The 20,507-nt window shown below is 37.6% G+C and overlaps 1 protein-coding gene across 4 annotated transcripts in view; it reads right to left on the bottom strand.

Annotated features, from left to right (window-relative positions):
* CCSER1 (coiled-coil serine rich protein 1) overlaps nt 1-20,507 on the bottom strand; it is an 813,931-nt gene that overhangs the window by 551,427 nt on the left and 241,997 nt on the right. For all 4 annotated transcript variants that reach the window (XM_087962870.1, XM_026672653.2, XM_087962869.1 and 1 more), the window contains exon 5: nt 15,725-15,842. In XM_087962870.1, coding sequence (XP_087818996.1) covers nt 15,725-15,842 — 118 coding nt within the window. The remainder of the gene's footprint in view (nt 1-15,724; nt 15,843-20,507) is intronic.

The raw sequence follows: 20,507 nt of genomic DNA, 5'->3' as shown, positions 1-20,507 counted from the left end.
TCTAAAATGCTCTAATCTAGCACCTTAGAAAGCTGCAGAAAATGACTAGCCAGGACTTCAGAATTCTGCACAGCACAGAAGTGATTTTAGTACTAAACGGTACAAGGACTTATTAAGACTGTGCAGTACTTTAATGTTTCAGAGAGTACATGCTCAAGTAGCATCTGTGGCAAATTTCTTAAAGCAACCTCATCTCTTCCTAGGATCACACAGCTGCTGGGGGAGAGGATGTTTGGTTTAAGGGGTCATCAATAAGTCCTCCATAACACATATTAAGAAGAAGCTTTTTAAATATCTGAAACAGGAAAGTAAACAAACAGTGCATTTTGAATGACTTGGCTGACAGTCGAGAATGCAGTCGAGAAAGTTCAGGGTTTATTCTGTGTGGTAGGTCTATATCATGGAAGTCAAACTCACATCATCACAATGGTGTCATGTGATGTATCAGGACTTTTTTCCTCTTCACTAAACCGGGCAGGGTTGGGGGCAGCATGTATGTATGTATGTGTGTGTGTGTGTGTGTGTGTGTGTGTGTGTGTGTGTGTGTGTATGTGTATATGTGTATATGTGTATATGTGTATATGTGTATATGTGTATATGTGTATATCTATATCTATATCTATATCTAACTATCTATCAATACTTATGTTTATATATAAAATTTTGTTATATATAAAATTATGTTACATATAAAATTTTCAGTGCTTCAAGCCAGATTTTGATAGCACCTTTGGCATGTCTCACTTGTAAAGCAGTTGTCAAAAATATAAGTAAAATCCTTTCTTGATGTCACACCTGTCTATCTTACTCAGAAATCCACAGCGTAACAGAATGTCCACATAGTTGTTTTTATAAGAAAAACAAAATAAAATGAACACCTCCTCTGCTTACCCTGTCATCTAGCTATAACATACATTATAAAAAGTGGATACTTAAGCAAAAGGAAATGATTTATCAAAATGATAAAGCTAGTTTTGCATTAGATTAGTTAGCCTATGTGCTACTTTCATACCTACAAAACTTCAGAAAATGAGGCAAAATGGAGAAAGTATGTAACTTGTCTCGCTATAAAGAATACCATATCATAGGTTGTGTATTTGTATGCCAATGTATGGTTGATAACACATTAATAAATGAATTATAGGTGGTGGCACAGCTATCTTATTTCAATCTATCCCTCCCTGAAATGAATCAAGAGAATCAAGCCTTTGGGGGATTATGGGATCCCTTCCCAAACTTTTAAAATTCAGTACAAAAATATATTTTACTGTATTAGTCTGTCTTTGATAAACAACTGCCTCTTATGTTCATACAGCAACAAGCTAACAAGTTTAAACATGAATTTTAAGAGTTTAGGTCACATAGACTAAAATGGCTAAAATACTTTGATAATCAACCCAACTAGGAAAACAGAAAAGCCAGGTAAAAATGAATAATCGATTAGAAACTGATTTTATTTCAACGTGGATAAAGTGCCCCCTTGCTATGCCTATCTAAGGGGCTCCCAGGGCTCTCCAGCTTGAGATCAGCAGAAGGTTACACAGACACAGAGCTGATTATGGGAGGTAAAAACCTTTATTCAGCTTACATATTATATCACATATTATTGGGAAGCTAATTGATGTATTGATTTGTCTCCATCAGTATGAAAGCACAATCTCCTCCTATCCATTGTAGTAAAATATAGCACTCCCCCACAACTTAATGACAGCTCAGCTTGCAGTTCTCAGGGCTAAGGCTGGATAGCATTTGATTGTTGCACTGAGGAAACTCTAGGCCACAAAGAAATTCCAAAATCGAAAGCTATTTATACAACATACTTAACTGGTGTTACAAACTCTGCCTATGCATCTGACCAAGCCTAGCCATATGTATGTCTATGTTTCAATGTACTGTGATGCTTCTGTGATGCTTCTGAATAATTATGTCTTACAAGATAGTATTCAAGAGGAGCTCAAAAATTGCCATTCTTTCACTCCAAAGAAGCACATGATGGTTCAGGATAAGACAATGACTAAACAATTACTACCAGCCTCCCTTCCATCGAAGACCTGTATACTGCACGAGTCAAAAAGAGGGCTGTGAAAATATTTACAGACCCCTCACATACCAGACACAAACTGTTTCAACTCCTTCCCTCAAAACGACGCTATAGCACTGCACATCAGAACAACTAGACACAAGGACAGTTTTTTTCCCAAACCTCATCACTCTGCTAAACAAATAATTCCCTCAACACTGTCCAACTATTTACAAAGTCTGCACTACTATTACTATTAACTTTCTCATTACTCCTTATCACCCATCCTCCCACTTGTGACTGTATGACTGTAGCTTTGTCGTTTGTATCCTTATGATTTATATGGACTGTTTCCTAGTATGATTTGATTGCTTATTGTACCCTATGACTATTATTAAATGTTGTACCTTATGATTCATGACTCTTTTCTTTTATGTACACTGAGAGCATATGCACCAAGACAAATTTCCTTGTGTGTCCAATCACACTTGGCCAATAAAGAATTCTATTAAGCTGAAAGGAATCAAACCCAAGTATTTAATGATATCACATACTCATGATTCAAAGAACACAGAACGGTCCTGTCTGTAAGCCTTTATGGAAAAAAATGGGGAACGAACATCTAGAAATAACTATAGTTTATAGATTAAAGTTGGAGGGGAGCAATCTTTGGTTTTCTTTGCGGATTGTACTCTGATCTATGTTCAAGTCTGTTTTTGAAATGTAAGGCGTAACTTTTAAAATAGAGTATTTTCAAATGCTGTACTGTTCAATAGTGACAAGATAATCATATACTGTAAGTCTACTCAGAAGGAAATGAAAATATATTTGCAAATAAATCAGTGGAACATACTTTCAAATGTAAGATTTTAACTTTTTTTATATATATATATTTCTTTTACAAGACGCCATTTGGAAAATTTAACTAGATATTCCTAAATGATTTATATAATGCAGGCTTATAATTTATACCAGATTCTGTAGGTATTTTTTATATATATCATAGGAATTGATGTTTCACGGGAAGTTCATAAGCTTCTGTATTGGAATTCTTCTAAGCATTTTTTTCGAAGAAAATAAAACTAATTATGAATATATCAGTTCAGACAATGATGAAGAACACTTGAAATATGATTAATCTGAAACACTCATGGCAGGAAGCTCAGCAATTGATTCATCTTTTTTAACACTGTTGATTTTTAAAACATTTTTTTTAATCCTGACTTTTTTATTTTTATGAGTAACTCAAGGCAAACAACATACCTAATATTCCTTCGTCCTCCTATTTTCTTCTGTGTGTGTGTGTGTGTGTGTGTGTGTGTCTGTGTCTGTGTGTATACGTATACATGTACGTATACGTATATGTATACGTATATGTATGGTATTCAGCTTTGTTCGGGTATTTTCCCACGTCATTATAGTTGTGCTTTTAAAGTTGTAGCAACGTTTCGGCAGAATCTCATCTGCCATCATCAGGCTTCTGTATTGTGTTCGTCTGTGAGTCAGACTTTCACGGTTATCTGATGATGGCAGATGAGATTCTGCCGAAACGTTGCTACAACTTTAAAAGCACAACTATAATGACATGGGAAAATACCCGAACAAAGCTGAATACCATACATGTAAGTACCCACAAAACTTAAGAAAACACACACACACACACACACACACAAACACACACACACACACACACATATACATATATATATATATATATATATATATATATATATATATATATATATACAATGCAAATAATTCTTTTATTGTAATAAGGTTTTGTATGTGACAATTATTCACTCCTTAATAACACTGTAATGGATCTCTGCTTCTTAAAATAAAATAGCTGTGGGAAAATTATGAAAAACTGAAGTAGGTTACTTCCCCATAGGTTCCCACTGAATTGGTTTCAACATTTTTTTCCCCAAAATCAAAATGTCTTGGCCCATTTTCTGAGTCAATCTGACCAGATTGGAATAACTCTTGGGAAAAGTTTACTTCTTAAAAGTCATTGAGATTTTTTTATGCATGCTGCAGGAGGAGGAAATATTTTCTTTTTTAAGATCATGTCATAATTGTCCGGCCTAATCAAGTGTGTACACACACACACACACACACACACACACACACTACATACAAACACACACTACATACACACACCACACTGGTGGGATTAAAAAAAATTACTACCAGTTCTGCGGGTGTGTCTTGGTGGACAATGTGTGTCTTGGTGGGCATGTCTTGGTGGGTATGGCAGGGGAAGATACTGCAAAATCCCCATTCCTTCCCCACTCCTGGGGGAAGGTTACTACAAAATCCCATTCCCTCCCGACCCCACTAACCTGCTTTCCAGCTCTGTTCTCCATGCAGGGCAACAAAAGGAGACCCAGCTGATCAGCTGGGACTTGGGAGGCAGAGAACAGATGGGGGCAGGGCCAATCAGAGGTGGTATTTTCTGGTTCTCTGAACTATTCAGAATTTCCGCTACCGGTTCTCCAGAACTGGTCAGAACCTGCTGAATACCACCTCTGATATACCATCTTTCCTCCATGAGTTTTCATGGAAATATCCTTAGACATTACTCCAAGAAACTTGGGTTGGCTAGAGAGAATGGATGAACCAATTTCCTATGCTGAGGATGAAGTTGAACCTGGAGACCCTATCCTGTGTCTTAACATTTTCATGTCTTCTCCAAATTAGCTTTTTCAGTGTCTATCCATTGTATTAGTCTTTTATCAATAAAGCATTTAATATTTTATTGTGTTTTTTTAGCTAAAATACATCATGCTGTTAACATACTTTGTCAGCTTCAGTGCAATTTTCATCGGTAATTTCCCTTTTGGTTATACTATGATTGTTTTTCCTGATAAAATAGTTCCTGTTAGAACATTAGCAGCAACAATCTGGATTCTCATATCAAGGAAACATGGTATATGCCGGGTCTAACAAATTAATCACCTTATTTATAAATTCCTTCATTCCTTCATTCAGGATGTCCAACTAAAAAGTCAATCTATAATCGGCAAGTAGTCCTCAACTTTTGAACACAACTAGGGTCCGAATTTCCATTGCTAAGCAGGGCAGTTGTAAAATTGAGTTGTGGGTGACCTTTTTTTGCCATGAATGTTAAGTGAATCATTGCAGTTCTTAAGTGAATCAAATAGTTGATAAGTGAGTCCAGCTTTTCTCGTTGACTTTTCTTCTCAAAAGTCAGCTGGGAAGGTTGCAAATGACAATCCTGTAACTCCAGGATAAATACATGCCAGTTGCCAAGCACCTGAATTTTGATCATGAGACCATGGATGTCATGAAGACTGTAGGTGCAATTGTCACTTTTTTCAGTGCTATTGTAAATTTGGACAGTCACTAAAAACATTCGTAGTAGTACCTCTAATTGCAATAAAACACAGCAAAGACTTGCATGTTTATAAAACACACATTTGGTCTAGGTTTGTTCCAGTTTCCTTATTTATAACATTTTTTGTGTTTTAAATTATTCATCTCAGATAGCTTTCATAACTTTGTTATAAACCACAGCTACTGTATACTTTTGAATATGTTAAATCTCCTTGTTACTTCCTATGAGCCATGAACCTATGCATATTTCTAGTTCAGTGTAATAGGAAAGTAATTTGGTGTGACTGATCAGTTCTAAACCAAAGAGCTTTTTATGTGAACAGAAAACCACTATGTTTACACAAGCAGTGTTGATTCTGCCTCCCAGTTACAACCTCCTTCTCCCCTTCCTCCTTTATTGTTCTTCTTTCTTTTATGCTGTCTCAAAAGGACTGTCCTGAACAGTTTTCAATTCCTACATACCTAATGAGGTTAAAACAGTAGAAACAGAAACAATGCACTACTGATAACAAATGAAACCATAATCTACTACAATAAGCCTTCTCATTATACCAAATATCCTAGCGCAGGGGTCCCCAACCACCGGTCCGCGGACCGGTACCGGTCCGTGGAACAAGTCCTACCGGGCCACTGGTTGCTGGGTGCCGCCATCTTTTGATGAAAAAGTGCTTCCGGTGAGCTTTTCCGGTAGAAAGCTCACCGAAGCACTTTTCATCAAAACAAGATGGCGGCGCTATGCTCGTGAGCTTTTCCGGTAGAAAGCCATTTCTACCCGGAAAGCTCATCGAAGCATTGGCGCCGCTTATCTTGTTTGATGAAAAAGTGCTTCCGGTGAGCTCACCAGAAGCACTTTTTCATCAAAACAAGATGGCGGCACCCAGCTGATGCCGGTACCGGGCCGCGCCATAAAAAAGGTTGGGGATACCAGGCCGCGGCATAAAAAAGGTTGGGGATCACTGTCCTAGCAGCTCTGGAGAAATGTTGATACCATTATCAAAAGCCTCAGGGAAGAACTGGGTCTTCATTGTCCAGAGATCATTCTTATGCCAGGAAGTAAGCTGTTCCAAAGAAATGCAATGAAAACTGAGAATGCTCATTTGGGGTTCCTTCTGAAATCACATCTATAATCTAACCTCTATCAAGAGCTCTTCCTGGATAGCAGATTCCATGTGAAATATTTAATCATGGAGATGCTTAGGTCCAAGCTATGTAGGGCTTTATAGGTAATAATCAGGCCCTTGAATTAGATGGCATAGTGGCAAACAATGCAATGCAATTAAAGATCAAATGGCATTATTACATTAGCCACTGCATTTAACACCGGCTGCATGTCTTTAGGGTAGCCCCATATAGAGCAAATTGCAGTAATCTAGAGGCAAACTTACAAGGGCATGAGTGACCATTAATAATTCCTATTCTCCAATTAAGCTTTGCTGTAAAAGGGTCACCCTGCTCATAAATTGACCCACTCCTCAGCAGGAACACTGACTTCAACAACTCCCTCTCTGACAAACCCCAAACTACACAACTGCTGCCTACAGCAGACATCTGCCTTGTCTATAGTCGGGGTAGATTTACTGTGGAATTTGAAAAAATGACAGCAGCTTCTCCCTATGACTGAAAGTGAAACTGTTTCTCCTCGTGTAAACACCAGGTACCATATCAGAACATTATCTCCTGCTAAGCCTGAGGTGATGATATTTTGTGGCATATCATCAGCATATTGAAGATATCTCATCCTATCCTGGATGGATAATTTCCCCCAGCAGCTTCATCTAGATATGTGTGAAATTATATTTTATTATGTTATTATTGGTGTGGAGATTACTTACTGTGTTAATTGTGTTTTCTGTTGGCATAAGACATCATGAGTCTGTAACATTTGGTGGTATGTAGAGGAAGGAGGAGGAGGAAGAGGAGGATGAGGAATAATAATACCCCTGGAACCACTGCTGAAGGTAATTTCTCTACTTATTTGATTCTGAGAATTCTTCATTTTCCTCTGAATCTCTGAATCTCAAAATGAATGCAAACCAGTTTTGACATTAACCTTTGACTTGCAAAAATTCCATAGATTGCAAATGTAGCTATATGTGCTTTTGAATACATCAGGATTCTCTTTTGCACGAATATTTATAAAAAAATAGAATATTTATACAATTTATAGCATAAACATAAAATTATATTCATAGAACTACACTGATAGTTTCTAAACTCTAAAAAATCTTCAGAAATAGCCAATCAAGTTGCCTATTTTAACTTGGCTATTTCTGAAGACTCCTAAAAATGTTTATGGAAATCATATATTGGATCATACCTTAATTGTAATAGATCATAGGTTCTGTTCACTTTTACAGATTTAATATACTTCTGTAGGACTAGAGACTTAGTAACTTCTTGCTAGAAACTGAAAGAAATGAAAATTTAATTTTAGGATTTGACAATTATAATTGTTTATAGAACTATTGTGTATTATTGTTGGTTTTACAGTGAGAGGTTAATGTATTTTATATCTGCATTTGTACCAAACAAACTTGGAAGTTATTCTTTTTTTCCATTTCCCCCTTTTTTTTGCTACTCCCTTTGCACTCGATTTTACTTTTAGTGTAATGTCTCTTTTCCCTAAATCCTCCTGTTTTATATTTTTGTATTTTATCCTTTACTGAAACTTACTTTTTAAAAAACTATAAATTTAGTTGTTTGGCTTGGTTTTATAGTTTTAATATTTCATTTATACAGTATTTGTCTATTTTATCATATTGCACTGTATTGTATTAAATACTAGTAATTGATTGGGTAAAAAAATATTATTCATATATTGCATTACTTCTAACACCTGTGGTTGCACACAGGTTTTGGCCATACCATGGGAAAAGGAAATTTAATTTTGTGCACAAAGACTTGCAAACTGATATTTCCAATGTTATTTCTTTATGCTTGTCTACTGCACTTTATCATTTCCAGCATTTAAAAAGCAGGTATAAAATTGTCTTAGCATTCTCATGATTGGTTGGTGGCCATGCCAAGTATACTGAATACAGGATTTCCAAGATGTAAGAAACTTATAGACAGTCATATATCTGGCAGTGGATAAAACAATACAGCCACACAATCAGAAGTTCTTAAAAATGATTTTAATTTTCTTGATACAGAATTAGATTTGATGTAGAAAAAGTAAGTGCATGCATGGAGGAAACTAGGCATCCTCTGTAAATCATTATAATCTATTTCTGTTGTGCCATCAAAGCAACCTTGGCTCTATGCAGTGTTGTGTTTGAACAGCAATTTAGCATTATTCTGGTTGGCAATATGTTTTATGAGGATGTTAACAGCTGCCACACAGGCTAATAAAAAGCCTCACCAGTTCATTACAATAACAAATCTGATCAGACACTTTCTTCTTCAGTAGCAAAATAGCTCTTTCTGAGTAACTGCACAGCGAATGCACACAGAAAGTTTTATTATCTATTTCTAATTTTACCTTATACCTTGAGGGGTCTCTCCATCTGACTCGTTACTTGCTTTCATAATTCTGCCTCCTTCGTTGATTTCTTTATTCCATTTTTAAGACCTAATACAACCAATTTATCAACACTAGTGTATTACTGCTTTGTCTTTATGTTTTATTGTTTTTGCTATGAGCAAAAACTGAGGTTGGCCATGACAGTTTTTTAAATAAATAAAAAATGAATAAATAAGAGAATTTAGATTAAGCAGCTAAGACTAATAAAACATGGCTTCCAGGGTCCAAGTTCCTCTTTCTTCTCTCCATACTTTCTCTCCATACTTTCTCTCCAAACTTTCTCTCCATACTTATCGGATGGATGGTTTTGTTACAACAGAAATTAACACATATGTATACAGATGACAGTACGAAGATAAGACCAGAGGTGAGCTTCTGCAGGTTTGGATGGGTTCACCTGAAACCCATGTTCCGATTCTGTGTGGTTTGGAAAACCGGCAAATTGAACCACCAGCTGGCTCCACCCCTGCCTGTTTTTCAGGCCATTTTCGACTAGTTTTTTGGATGAAAAATGGCCTGTAGAGGCCCAAAAAACGGCCTGAAAACAGCCCCCCAAACGCCCTGAAAAACAGCCCAAAAAATGGGCGAGGGCGGGGCCAGCCAGTGATGAGATTAGCCCCAACCAGCTGAATCCTACCTGTTAAGGTGAGTGGCCAGGAAGCAGGGCTGAGTGTGATGAGTGACATCATCTACCCAATCACATGACCAACCGGCCATGCCTACCCAGCCAGAGAACTGATTATTAAAAAATTTGCAGCCCACCACTGGATAAGACTCACCCCAAAACATTTGTTTTGGCCTGCAATTTTAAATGACAAATTCACATGTCAGGTTCCAAAGAAACCCTATCCATTTCCAGCTAAAGAAGGGTGTTGGGTACAAATCACAGAAAGTAAAAGCATGATTCTCATAAATTTTGAATGGACCCTTTCCAGGCTATTGTATCTCCATAGATGTAATATTTCCTATTTCCCACCACTGACAATTAGATTCCTAAATATCTGAAAAACTGTAAATCTGCTCAATCAGAAAACAATTGATTTTCCAATTTTAGGGCTATTGATACATTTCTTGGTCAATAAGACCACTTTTGCTTGAGAATTACTTTTGTAATTCATTTCTACTTTTTCATCATGGCACGCAACATTGTTAAAGCCTGAAGAAAGGACAAATTCAGTCGCGGAAAGAATAATGACATTGTCAGCATACAGAAGGATAGAAAAAAAGTTTATGATCTAACCACAGGAAAGAGTATTTGAAATTGCCTATATTGTATTATTGGATTACTATAAGATATAAATAAAATGGAGACATGGATAGACTTTGTTTAACTCCTAGTAATGCAGAAGATACAAAAAGATCTCAGATTATAACTGATTGTTCTGCTATTAAGTCAGGATCAACTTTTAGCATCCACATAGATTTTCCCCATGACAATCCGTCTCTAATTTGTCTTCCAAGCCTTCCAATGGTGCATGTATTGGCACAATAACTGAATCCATCTACTTACTGCTGGTCATCTTCTTGTTCCTTCTACCTTTCTCGCCATCTCAGCCTTCTCCAGAAAGCTAGATCTTTGCACAATGTAGGATTATTTGAGCCAGGTCATCTGTGCCTTGAGAGTGGGAACTCTGCCAACAATATATTTTACCTCCATTTAAATGTTCCCATACAGCATCATAATCAACTATAGTAGATGGAGTCTGCAGAGGATGCTGCCAATTTTCTTCACAATCTCTTCATTGACTATTATTAAAAGACATCCTTAGTTCACAGAAAGCAGCATGGAATTCATTGAAGGCAACGGGAGTATTTTGCTTTCAGATGATTTAAGTGGATAGTTTTGTCAAAAGTTGCCAGCTAGCACTTTTCCTTCAGCTGACAAATTAATCATAAATGTGTCTGGCATATACTGTAGTTTACTTATAATATTTAATAAGCAAACTGGCTGGAAATTAATCTGGTAGGCTTGGAAGCTTTTTGAAAGATATTAATTGTTGTAAATCAGCCCAAACTCTTTGGACCTCTGTAAGAAATAGTTAACGTAAGTGAGTTAGGATGCCAGCACAGGAATCCACTATTCAGAATTTAATTCCAAGATGGTGCAGTAGTTAGAATGCAGTACTGCTGGCTGACTCTGCCAATTGCTAGGAGTTTGATCTTGATGGGCTCAAGGTTGACTCAGCCCGCCATCCTTCCAAGGTTGGTAAAATGAAGACCCAGCTACCTAGATTGTTGGGAGAAATATGCTCTGTAATCTGCTTAAAAAGATATGTAAAAGTACTATGAAACAGTATAGTATTATTGTACAATAGTAAGTGCTATTGCTATTCAGCAGGAATCAAATTCTATTCCCCAACACCCTGAAAACTTTAGCATGTTTTATCTTGCAATGGTTTCAAAGGCCTCAAGCAGTGATGAGTAGACAGTTAGATGCAGTGGTGGGATTCAAATTTCTTAACAACCGGTTCTTTGGGTGTGGCTTGGTGGTGGTCATGTGACTGGGTGGGTGTGGCTTGCTGACTGGGCATGACTTGGTGGTCATGTGACTGACTGGGCATGGTTTGTATGTAAATATTATAAATATTTATGTAAATATTGAATTTTTTATAAAAAAAGAGCAACTTTTACCCAAAATCAGGCAAAGCAGGCAAGCAGATTGAGTTGCTCACAGAATCACAGATTCACTTAGAGATCTATGATTCTGCAATCTGCTACCTGAGTCTGTCACATAAAATTTGCTTGCAAGCAAACTCATGAAATTTCCTAGCAAGCAAATTCACAAAATTAACTCATAACCCACCATGTATGTAAATATTGATATATATATTTTTATAAAAAAGGAACAACTTTTACCCAAAATCAGGGAAAGCAGGTAGGCAGATTAAGTTGCTAACAGAATCACAGATTCACTTAGTGATCTATGATTCTGCAATCTGCTACTTGAGTCTGCACTGAAACATAGAAGCTTCAGTCCTGCACTGAAACATAGAAGCTTCAGCTCTGCTTTTATATTAGTTAGAAAGCGAGGAATCCAAAGGTTTCCTGCTTTCTAGCTAATCTAAATCTTCTGGCACAGCAGAACAGCTGATAGTCGGGAGAACAAAAAGGGAAAATAGCAACTTACCAAACCCAGGCAAGTTTGATGGTGTGCGTGCCAAGTAAGGAGTGAGTGGACAGGATGGGGAGGGGCGAGGCCAGCCAGTGGTGCAATTTGTCGGTTCTCTGAACTGGGCAGAATCATAACAACGGGCTTGTCCAGACCATTCTATAGAACCAGACCGACCAGGTAGAATCCCACCCCTGGTTAGATAAAGGCTCAAATTCACTCGCTGTTGTAGCACAAAGCTCATGGAAGTGATTGACTCATCTCTTCTGTAGGTTCTAAAGCACGGGTGTTAAACTCACATTGTCACAGCATTATCACATGACATATCAGGACTTTTTTCTCCTTTGCTAAATCAGGCATGGACCTGACCAGCATGTGACGCATCCAGCCCACGGGCTGCAAGTTACTCAGCCCTGGTCTAAAGACTGAGCTGGCAACAAGATTAAGCAACAAAATTATCCAACCTGATGAGGTGTTTTTTTTTAATTCACATTTTTAAATTCCGTCATGATCCAGGGAGAAAAGAAAGATTTAAATACGCAAGAGAACAACAACAACAAAAACCTAACAGATTAATTCATCCAAACAGTGAGCTTTAAATACTCTGCATCTAACAATTCTAATTTTATTTGCTCTGTATTATACATATAATGTTACATAGCTTAACAACTTTTTATTTATAACAATTTCCTTATTTTTAAAGTTCCATGGCAAACAAACAGAACCTGATCTTCTCTATAAAGAAAATAATTGCACCATAGTACTTGAGAGTGAAAATTACTTTCTGGTAATAATATTAATATTTCATTTGCTACATGCTTCTACATAAATGTGATACAAGATTGGGATAAACAATTTTCAAAGTTCTACAAAGTTCTGTGTGTGTCTCTCTGTGTGTGTATAATTTCCAAAGACCACAGAATGGAAAGTGATCTGGACAAGCCCAAATTAGGATATTTTTTGAGGTGCTTCAAGGGGCAAAAAGGATGTGCTAGGCTGCAGTAATCTTAGCAAAGTCTTACGTTCCTCTACACACGCACCCCCCCCCCCCATTTGCCTTTTAACACCTTCTCCCAAATTAGGAAAAAGATTACATTCAGCCCCTCCTATCTCTTAAAGGAAACTTTTCGCTTCTGAATCCTTGCAATGTTTTAGCATCTGCATCCTGCACTGAACCAACTCTTTAGCAGTATCATGTCATCCTGGAATGTATGCCCCCAAATGCCAGTGCAGTTTTTTTTTAAATGTTTTATTTCTATGAATCTTAACAGTAAATTGGTTCCCAACAAATGTCATATAGCAGGAAGAGTTATGTGCAAAAAACGTAATAAAGACTTGAAGTACTGGAAATTTCTACTTTATTGGTTTTCTATCTCATTTTCCTCTGAACCTGCTTATAAAATTGCTTAAAAATACCCTAGGCATTGACATGGTATGAAGGGAGTAAAGGTAGTTGGAAACAAGAAATACAATCTGTTTTGCATTAACAACATTTACATTTTTAAATTACATTTAAAATATGATTTTTGTAGGTTTTTTGCTTCATTATGGATAACTTTGCTTCTCTCTAGATTATCAACCAAGAGACATCACAGATGTTAAAAAAACTGAAGATGAGACAAAATCAAAAATAAATACCAGTTATGAAAAATGCATTGGTCCCAAATATTATTAAACTAGAACCTCCAACCTCTGTAACTATGAGGGCTAATGGTGAGCGACCATGGAAACTCTAGGTTAACAACATTTCAAGAGTCATCGTTTTTCAACTCTGTTTACATATGATAGGTTGGTATAGACTTTAAGCCAAGATTTGTACTTGTCACCAATTCAACTTCTTACCAATATCAAAATCAACTGATTAAGCTCTAAGGTCTTGAATTTCAGAAAATTTCAGATAGCTTAATACCTAAGGTATAAAATCCAAACAATGTCTGTGATATATGTAACATTTCCTTTTAATTGCATCTATTCCTGTTATCAGCTACCCAGGGTAGCACATTGCATCAATCTAATCCATGGGTGTAAAACTCGTGGCATCACGTTGCCATCATGTGACATTTCACGGCATTTTTCCTATTTGTGGAGGCGGAGTGGACATGGCCTGCGCATCCAGCCCCCAGGCCCCCAGTTTGATACCCGATCTAATCCAATCCAATCATATAGCCTTTCACTTATAAGAGTGAAGGAACCTCGGTGGCGCAGTGGTTAGAGTGCTGTACTGCAAGCTACTTCTGCTACCTGCCGGGCTGCCTGCAATTTGGCTGATTGAATTCCACCAGGCTCAAGGTTGACTCAGCCTTCCATCCTTCCAAGGTGGGTAAAATGAGGATCCAGACTGTTGGGGGCAATATGCTGACTCTGTAAACCGCTTAGAGAGGGCTGGAAAATCCTGGAAAGTGGTATAAAAGTCTAAATGCTATTGCTATCTTAATTCCTTCATTCCTTTTCCATGGTTAGAATACAGAATTGCAGACTAACTTGCCCAAACTGCCAACAGTTCGATCCTGACTGGTTCAAGGTTGACTCAGCCTTCTGTCCTTCCGAAGTGGATAAAATGAGGACCCAGGTTGCTGGGGGAAATAGGCTGACTCTGTAAAGCACTTAGAGAGGGCTGCAAAACACTATAAAGCGGTATATAGGTCTAAGTGCTATTGCCGTTGCTATTACAGTTATACTGCTTAGAATATTATATGGCTATAGGTAGTTTTCATTTCGTGTTGATTTTATGACTGTTTAGTTACAACAAGCATAGAACAGCCCATAAAGCCAAGCATCACAAATGGTCACATCAGATCACCCCATGGTCACATAACTGCATATCAGGTGGGTCAGCGCCATTCTCTAGTCACCTGACCACAATGATTTTTGCCAGTTTCTGGCATTTTGCCACCAAAATGGCACACTTCTACCAAATTAGACCTAGACAACTTCAGTGTTCTGATGAAAATGTGAAAACCAAAATACTATTAAACAATATAATGAATATACTGTATATTGTACTGTGTATGTTAATCTATTCATTCCATTACTACTGTGGAAATCCCACAAACGCAAAACCCCATTTAATCTTCCAATCACTCATTAGTCAACAATAATTTACACTCAGATCAACATTTACCAAGAACAATTTATTCTAGCAATTAGATGGGTTGTCAGGATTCCAGCAGTTACCCTGCAATTAAATCATGAGTCTCAAGCCAAACTTCCAAAACTTCAAAAGGATTTATTGGGAGTTAAAATGTCCAGCACTTCCTGGGTGTAGCGGACTCTGAGACACATAATTCATTGTCACCCTTGACCCTGGTTTTCCCCCACCCCTTGGATGTATCGTAATTCATATTCTCCAGTGGGACACATCCATAGCCAAGAGTCATCAATCATGTTCTCCAGTTAGAATTTTGCGCAACAGAAACTTCAGTCACCTAGTTACTATCTTTGAAAACATTTATGGAATGCATTTTCGGTTTGCAAGCTGCCGTACTGCTCCCCCCTCCCTTTCTGTTGGGAACTCTAAAAAGACCATAAAAATATTTTATGAGTTGACATGGGTATTTCTTGAGACCCTTTTTTGGAAACATCCTTTAAGTGGAAAAGGGGATTGGAACTATTGTCAGAAACTTATTATATAGCATATCAAAAATGAAAGACATACAGAAGTTAATTCACATTGGTTGAGTTCTATTAAAATTGCAAAGTTATATTGTTTACTCACTGTTTAGTCACTTCAGGCATTTGGGGAAGTTCCTTTTTCTTGTTTTCAGCTGATTCAACAGGAGTAAGTAACGTGGCAGCACAGGATACAATTGACTGATGAGAATCTTCCCAGCAAACTACAAAACAGCAAGAGTTTAGTTGCCAACATTCCAACAATGCAATGCCTCCTGTTTCTGGATGTTGCTTTCAAATTAGCATCTCATATGTCCCCTAAAGGACTTCAAACAATATTGTGAGTGTGGGACAAAACAGGTTATCTATCCAGTGGTAGATTAACCATTTTAATTAAGTTATGTCACCTCGATCCTTAAAAATACAGGAAGGAACATACTAATATTTGATTCTTTATCAGTCATCTGACATTATACAGTGCAGCAACAACACGCAAACATGGTGAAGAACTAATAAATGGATGACTAAGAAGAAGATGAAATGTCATTGTTTCCCCATACACTGGGGAACTCTTAACATGCTCTGATAGCTTTTTATATGTTCTCTACTGTTAGCATCTGGCCTTCCTCTAAGTTCAAACGACAGGAAATAAGGCTTGTCAGGGAAGGATGATAAATAAAAAGAACTCTAACCTATTCATTTGAGTGATATTTAATAACACTTAAAAAGCAACAATTTTTAGAATTCTGTTCCAATGCTAACTTTCCCCCTTTGTCAGGCGACTCAAAGACAAGAGTTATTGTTAAGTACATGGTAGATATGCAGTGGCTTAATTGTTCCAATAAAGTTGTTAATTCATCTAGTTATGATGGGTTCTTTAATTATATTTTATATCTGAATCTAGATGAAATTATCCACTTTTATAGTTACTTGGTTTAGGAGGCTCTGGAGTCAATGAATACTTGATGCTAGATCTTCCCAGTCTAGTGAATGAAGTACCTTAACAGTTATTTTGTCTATTTGTCTGTTTTTATTTTCCTTTGTCTGATGTGACAGTTTAGTTTAGTTTAGTTTATTGCCATTGCACCTCATACAATAAAATAAAATGCCATCTACAGTGTACATTATAACTATAAAAATAAAAACACAAACACACATCCTTCACTTTCTATATAATTGAATTGAAAAGTCCTGATATTGCATTAATATTGCACTATACAGTAGAGTTCAATATAGTTACTGCCCTGGGATAGAAGCTGTTTTTAGCCTATTTGTCCTTGTTTTTATTATCCTGTACCGTCTGCCAGATGGTAATAGTTCAAACAAAGAATGCCCAGGATGAGATGGATCTTTAAGGATGTTTTGAGCTTTCTTAAGGCAGCGGGAGCTATAAAGCTCTTCCAAAGAGGGGAGAGGGCAACCAATGATCCTCTGGGCAATGATGTTAACCCTCTGGAGTGCTTTCCTCTTATCTGCCACTGTGCAAATGGCAAAGCATACACAGGTGCAATAAGTTGTTGTTTCCTGATAAGACTCTGATAATATAATCTCTGCTGGGCCCTTTTGACCAGTGCTGCAATGTGAGCACCCCAGGTCAGGTCCTCTTTTTATGATAACACCCAGAAATTTAAAACTTGTTCCACTGGGTCTCCATTGATAAGCAAGGGGTGGATTTTGGACAGAATTTGCATAGGCTGAGACTATGCAGTCTAAAAGCTGTCATACACACCAGGCTATACATCTACATTTATGTTACATTGAGCTTATCCTTATTTTGCTTCAAATTCTGATCATATGACAGTGGTTGTGCTTCTCAATTACACCACAATTGCTAAGAAACTTCTTTTATTTAAACTGTTAGCTGCCAAAACATGATTACAGACAACAGTATTCCCCAAAGCATTGGTTGCTATAAATCTGCAATTAAGCCACAGGCCAGGTTCTTTAAACACTGCAGAGCCACAATGACAAAATTGTAATTACTGTAATAGGACCATTACTAGCCAATGAATTACACCCAATCAAGCTTTGCCTATTTTCTCATCCTTTCACAACAGCCACAAAGGATGCATTTATATTTGCTTTGTGGTATCAAGACAGGATCCCAAAAGAGGAGGCTGAAACTGACTTATTTAATGAAAAGAGATGTCAGATATATGAAGAGTTTTTACATTCCTTACATCGAATAATATGAAGTAAAATGGTATTCAACTGACTTTATAATGAAATCTATCAAGGAAAGAAAGGTTTTCAGCCACAGATTATACAGAAAAATACACCTGTAACTGAACCAAGGATTCCAAACCTCTAACGCAAATGCACAGGTACAGTATATGTGGTACCTCGCTCAATAGTAGTAACTGTGAGAGGGATCGCAGACTCCTAGTGGACAACCATTTAAATATGAGCCAGCAGTGTGTAGCAGCTGCCAAAAAAGCCAACACAGTCATAGGCTGCATTAAACAGAGGGATAGAATCAAGATCACATGAAGTGTTAATACCACTTTATAATGCCTTGGTAAGACTACACTTGAAATACTGAATCCAGTTTTGGTCGCCACGATGTAAAAAAGATGTTGAGACTCTAGAAAAAGTGCAGAGAAGAGCAACAAAGATGATTAGGGGACTGGAGGCTAAAAGATACGAAGAACGGTTGCAGGAACTGGGTATGTCTAGTTTAATGAAAAGAAGGACTATGGGAGACATGATAGCAGTCTTCCAATATCTCAGGGGCTGCCACAAAGAACAGGGAATCAAGCTATTCTCCAAAGCACCTGAGGACAGGACAAGAAGCAACGGGTAGATAATCAAGAAGAGAACCAAACTATAACTAAGGAGGAATTTCCTGACAGTTAGAACAATTAATCAGTGGAACAACTTGCCTCCAGAAGTTGTGAATGCTCCAGTGCTGGAAGATTTTAAACAAGAGACTGGATAACCATTTGTCTGAAGTGGTGTAAGGTTTCATGCCTAAGCAGGAGATTGAACTAGAACAGGGGTTGCCAACCTTTTGGACCTCAGGGACCACCAAACTCATAATTTTAAATCCCACGGACCTCTAATATGAATTTTGACTGAGGGTGGCTTGCTGACGTTTTCCCAGGGTCTCTGCAGAAAGCAGCAGAGACCCTGGAAAAATCCCTTAAAAAGTCTGCAGGAAATTCCCCACACCGTTTTCCTACCGATCGATCATTCTTTATTTGAGATCACAGGATACCGTCTCCAGCTCTGTTCCCAGGGTGGGGGAGAGAGAGACAGAAACTTTTGGCTTCATGCAAGGAAAACAGCAGAAGTCTTTCTTTCTTTCCCCCAAACTCCGCCAGAAATTAGTCTTCGTGAGACGTGTGCTGGCATAGCCTCTTGGAGCAGGATGCCTTGCAGGGTCCCACAGACTCATTTCTGATGTAGTTTGGGGGGAGAGAAAAAAAGACTTTTGCTGCTTTCCTTGTATGCAGCCAAAAGCAGAAGAAGAAAGAAGCGGAAAGAACCAGCCCAGTGGCCAGGTGAGGCACGTGGGGCAAGTTCCCCCCTCCCCCCTTTCCCCTCCCCTCACTACTTTGTGTTGTTCGCAATGCAAGTGATGCAAACCTTGTCTTCCAATGGGCCATGTGGGTGGCACAGACTTGTGTTCCCATGCAGCCTGGACATTTCTCTGCAGACCACCAAAATTTTCTCAAGGACCACCAGTGGTCCCCGTCTTCCCAACTCTGTGTGTTTTGTTGGCCTTTGAAGTCTGCAATTCCTTATCCTGCCCTGTCCAGTTAATTGCTGCAGTGTGGTTTGTGTGGATTTTTATTTACAGTTTATACGTACTTCGTTTTCAGACTGAATTTCCTCCACTTAAAGACTGTTCTTGGGAGAGTTTTTTCTCCTGCCGAAGGTAACTAGACATTGGGAGCAAAGTTGGAGGTATTAACGGGACTTTTCTTACTTATGTGACTGTGTTGCCTTTGTGCCATGCCCTGGGTCATCACACCAACTTTCTCAGCTATGGTTCCCCAAAACATGATAAAGGAAAGGCAAGATACAGTAATATATAATTTTTTAAAAAAAAAAAATTGTGCATTGCAACAATGCTACTACTTACAGTGGTGAGATTTTTTATTTATTTTTTTGGTATGCTGTGACTAAGTTGCAGCTCTGCTACTTTGCAATTGTTGTAAATGGTGCAGAGCATGAATTGTGTAGGTTTTATAAAAGCGAATTGTTTTCCCAAAGTGTTTCTCTCTTTTGTGATATGAGACCTGAGACCTGAAAAATATTGCAAGGGTTATTCCAGAATAAAAAGGTTGAGAAAGACTGGTCTAATTTATGGCTGGCAACAAAACAATTTCCAAAACTCCATAGAAACAGAATAGGGAAATATCTTGATTTGCCACATTGTTCTGCAACAAGACAGAAAAGTTTATTTCATGTTTTACTTCTTTTATTGAAACAGACAATGTTCACAATTCACAATTTTTTAAGATTCTCTTGTACATCCATAAGCAGACATAACACTTCATCTTGGTCCTTTACATTAAGAATAGAATAGAATACCTTTATTGTCATTGCATTCTACAAATACAATGAAATTTGAAAGCTACTCCAGCACAGTGTCCCAAACACCACATCACAATCACACTACAGAGTATTTAAAAATTAAAATAATTAAAATAATAATTAAAAACCTAGTCTAAAACCTATCTAAAACATATAGTAAGTTAGGTAGTTTAAAAATGCCACTATATACATAGGACTAAATCACAAATGTACTGTTTGATTCAAGATAATTATTGCCTTGGAAAAGAAACTGTTTCTCAGTTTATTAGTCCTCATTTTAAGACACCTATAACATCTCCCTGATGGTAACAATTTGAAATATGAATGACCAGAATGAGAATGGTCTG

The sequence above is a fragment of the Notechis scutatus genome, chromosome 4 (assembly GCF_049901735.1).
Source record: "Notechis scutatus isolate UNSWTSFEM ecotype Mainland chromosome 4, rNotScu1.2, whole genome shotgun sequence".
NCBI classification, from domain to species: domain Eukaryota; kingdom Metazoa; phylum Chordata; class Lepidosauria; order Squamata; family Elapidae; genus Notechis; species Notechis scutatus.
Note: the sequence above shows the minus strand (reverse complement) of the source record. Positions and strands in the feature narration are given on the sequence as shown.